Source organism: Atta colombica, unplaced genomic scaffold (assembly GCF_001594045.1).
Source record: "Atta colombica isolate Treedump-2 unplaced genomic scaffold, Acol1.0 scaffold27, whole genome shotgun sequence".
NCBI lineage: Eukaryota > Metazoa > Arthropoda > Insecta > Hymenoptera > Formicidae > Atta > Atta colombica.
The window spans coordinates 1,166,649-1,169,111 of NW_017259370.1; the positions used below are offsets into that span (position 1 = coordinate 1,166,649).

Sequence of the window (2,463 nt, forward strand, 5' to 3'; positions counted from 1 at the left end):
TCAAGATTTAGGGAACATTATTATACTGGCTGTAATTTGTAAAAATTGATCAATTATAGTCAAATATTCACCTCTACTTTGACTGTAAGATAGGAATATTCAGTACTACTGTTGATAATACCATGATTAATCAATTCTTACAGATTACGGCATACGATATATAGTTATGATCCTTAAAAGAAAGAAAAAAATTAAGAAAAAATGAATTCTAAATGATCAAAATAAATTTTTGAATTTTTAAATTCTTTGTACTTTAAATCTGTTTAAATCATTGATTTTAGCTAACAATTTAATGAAATTTTTAGATGGATGTTGAACAATCAAATGATACTGCAGAATCATCTCAAAAGGGGAAAGCTTCCACTGGGCCTGGACAAGCTGCTAAATAACAAATGAGTACAATTTTAAATACAAAACGAGAAAAGAATAACTGCAAGTGATAACAATCCATAATAGTGTATTAATTTTATCAGATTTTTATCAGTTAATTAATTGAATTTATTTTCTTTTTCTTCAATTATCGTCTCAATCAAGAATGATATAAAACAAAAAAATTTTTACAAATTCAAATTCAATTACACGATACAATATTTACTCCAAGATCAAAAGTTTAGAAATACTTTTAAAAAATCGATATTTTTTTATTATTTATTCAAAATATTCATAACAAAATGTTTTTTAAACAATTCTTCAAATTTATTAAAATTTATTGCATCAAATTTATTGCATCAATACAATATTGTATTGTTAAAAAAATACATTATTGTGAATATTTGAATAAGTAATTTCAAAAAAGTTAATTTTTGAAAGTGTTTCCGAACTTTTAGCCTAGAATATATATGAGTTGCATAAGATCTTATAAATGATATTCGTGTTGCGATAATGCATTTATCATAATCTGATACTCTTATGCCCGTTTCTATCAATATAGATTAACTAAAATTTTAATTTAACGTCATTAAATCAGCATCGGGCTTCCCGTTACGTCACATCAGTTCCAAAAACTGTTTAAAATATTTGATAGATATGCTTTAGAGAACGAAACTGTTTTTTTTTGTTTATTTTAGCTTGCGCACCACACTCTCTTCAGTTGACGATATTGTGCAACGTAAACAAAAACTTAAACGAAATAAGCTTAATGTGTTAACTTATAGCGTTTTTCACCTGGGAGAACTAGTGGAACACTAATGCATACTGAGTGCAACTTTATTGTTCCACTGTGAAAATCAGTTCACATATTTTTAATGTTTAATGTTTAATTGATAAAACTAGTATAAAAAACTTGCACCAGTTCTTTTTCTCCACCATCTTTGAAGTCAGTGAAGATCAGTGCAAATTGAAATTGAAATTGTATTCGTGCTAAGATATCATATTACATTATAATGTAATATTACATTATTCATAATACTTGTCATAATACTTGTTAGTTTTGATATTTCTAATAATACGCAATGACATTTTGACGTTTAAAACTAGGGATGCACCGGATCGTAAAATTACCGGATACCGAGTATCGGATATCTAGACAGAATATAACATCGGATATCTGATATCCGATCGAATATCGGAGAAGACAATTTCTTTGAGTCGGATATCCGATCGGATTCCGAGAAAGTATTCTAAAATTGTAATTTTGTGACAATGTATAAGATAATATCATGAACATATTATCTAGAACATTTGTATAAGAAAAAATCAACAATTTAATGATATCAAATTTCAACCGGATATATTCCCGGACACTAATAATATCTGACTCCGGTCGGATAGTAAAAAATTTCCGGATAATACCGGATACTGAATAGTTTCCGGATATCCAATGCATCCCTATTTAAAACTCCTGAAATGTAAAAAATTAATTTTAAAAAATGTTTTAAATAAATATGAGTCAGAATATTGTAAAATTAAAAATTTAAGTAATTTAAATTTGAATATAATTATATATATTTTTAGGGATGTTATAAAATGGATGTCAGTAAAATGAATGTTTTATGATATGTTCCATTGAACCGTATTAAAACCGTATCTGCACTATTAATGTAGTTTTTATCGAAATCTAGCACGATGTTGCTCCATGTTGCATCAATTTTTTTAGTGAAAAACGCTATTAGTCTTTATATTTTTCTAATTTTTCAAACTAGAGAAAAAGATGAAGAATTAATGGAATCGAGATTAAAATTAAACTGTATTGGTAGAAATGAATGTTAGTGAATTTTATCTTTCGTATCTAAAATCGGATTTTAATCATCCATTTGTACGAAAGATGATGTACGTTATGTATCATACATTATGTATTATGTATTATCCATATGCTATCATACATTATATAAAGAAATTAAAATTTTTATTAAGAACATATTTATAAAAAAACAAAGACACAGCCGCAAAAACACTTATCACATTATGTATTATATATAATATGAAGATGCAACTTGCATTTAGAAGTAAACTTTAAATTATTTT

At 26.2% G+C, this 2,463-nt stretch overlaps 1 protein-coding gene across 1 annotated transcript in view; it reads left to right on the plus strand.

Annotated features, from left to right (window-relative positions):
* The window catches only part of LOC108689443 (REST corepressor 3), a 6,426-nt gene extending 6,012 nt beyond the window's left edge, over positions 1 to 414 (plus strand). The window contains exon 10 of the mRNA XM_018196201.1: positions 306 to 414. Coding sequence (XP_018051690.1) covers positions 306 to 389 — 84 coding nt within the window. The 3' untranslated portion in view covers positions 390 to 414. The remainder of the gene's footprint in view (positions 1 to 305) is intronic.
* Positions 415 to 2,463: the final 2,049 nt, after the last annotated feature.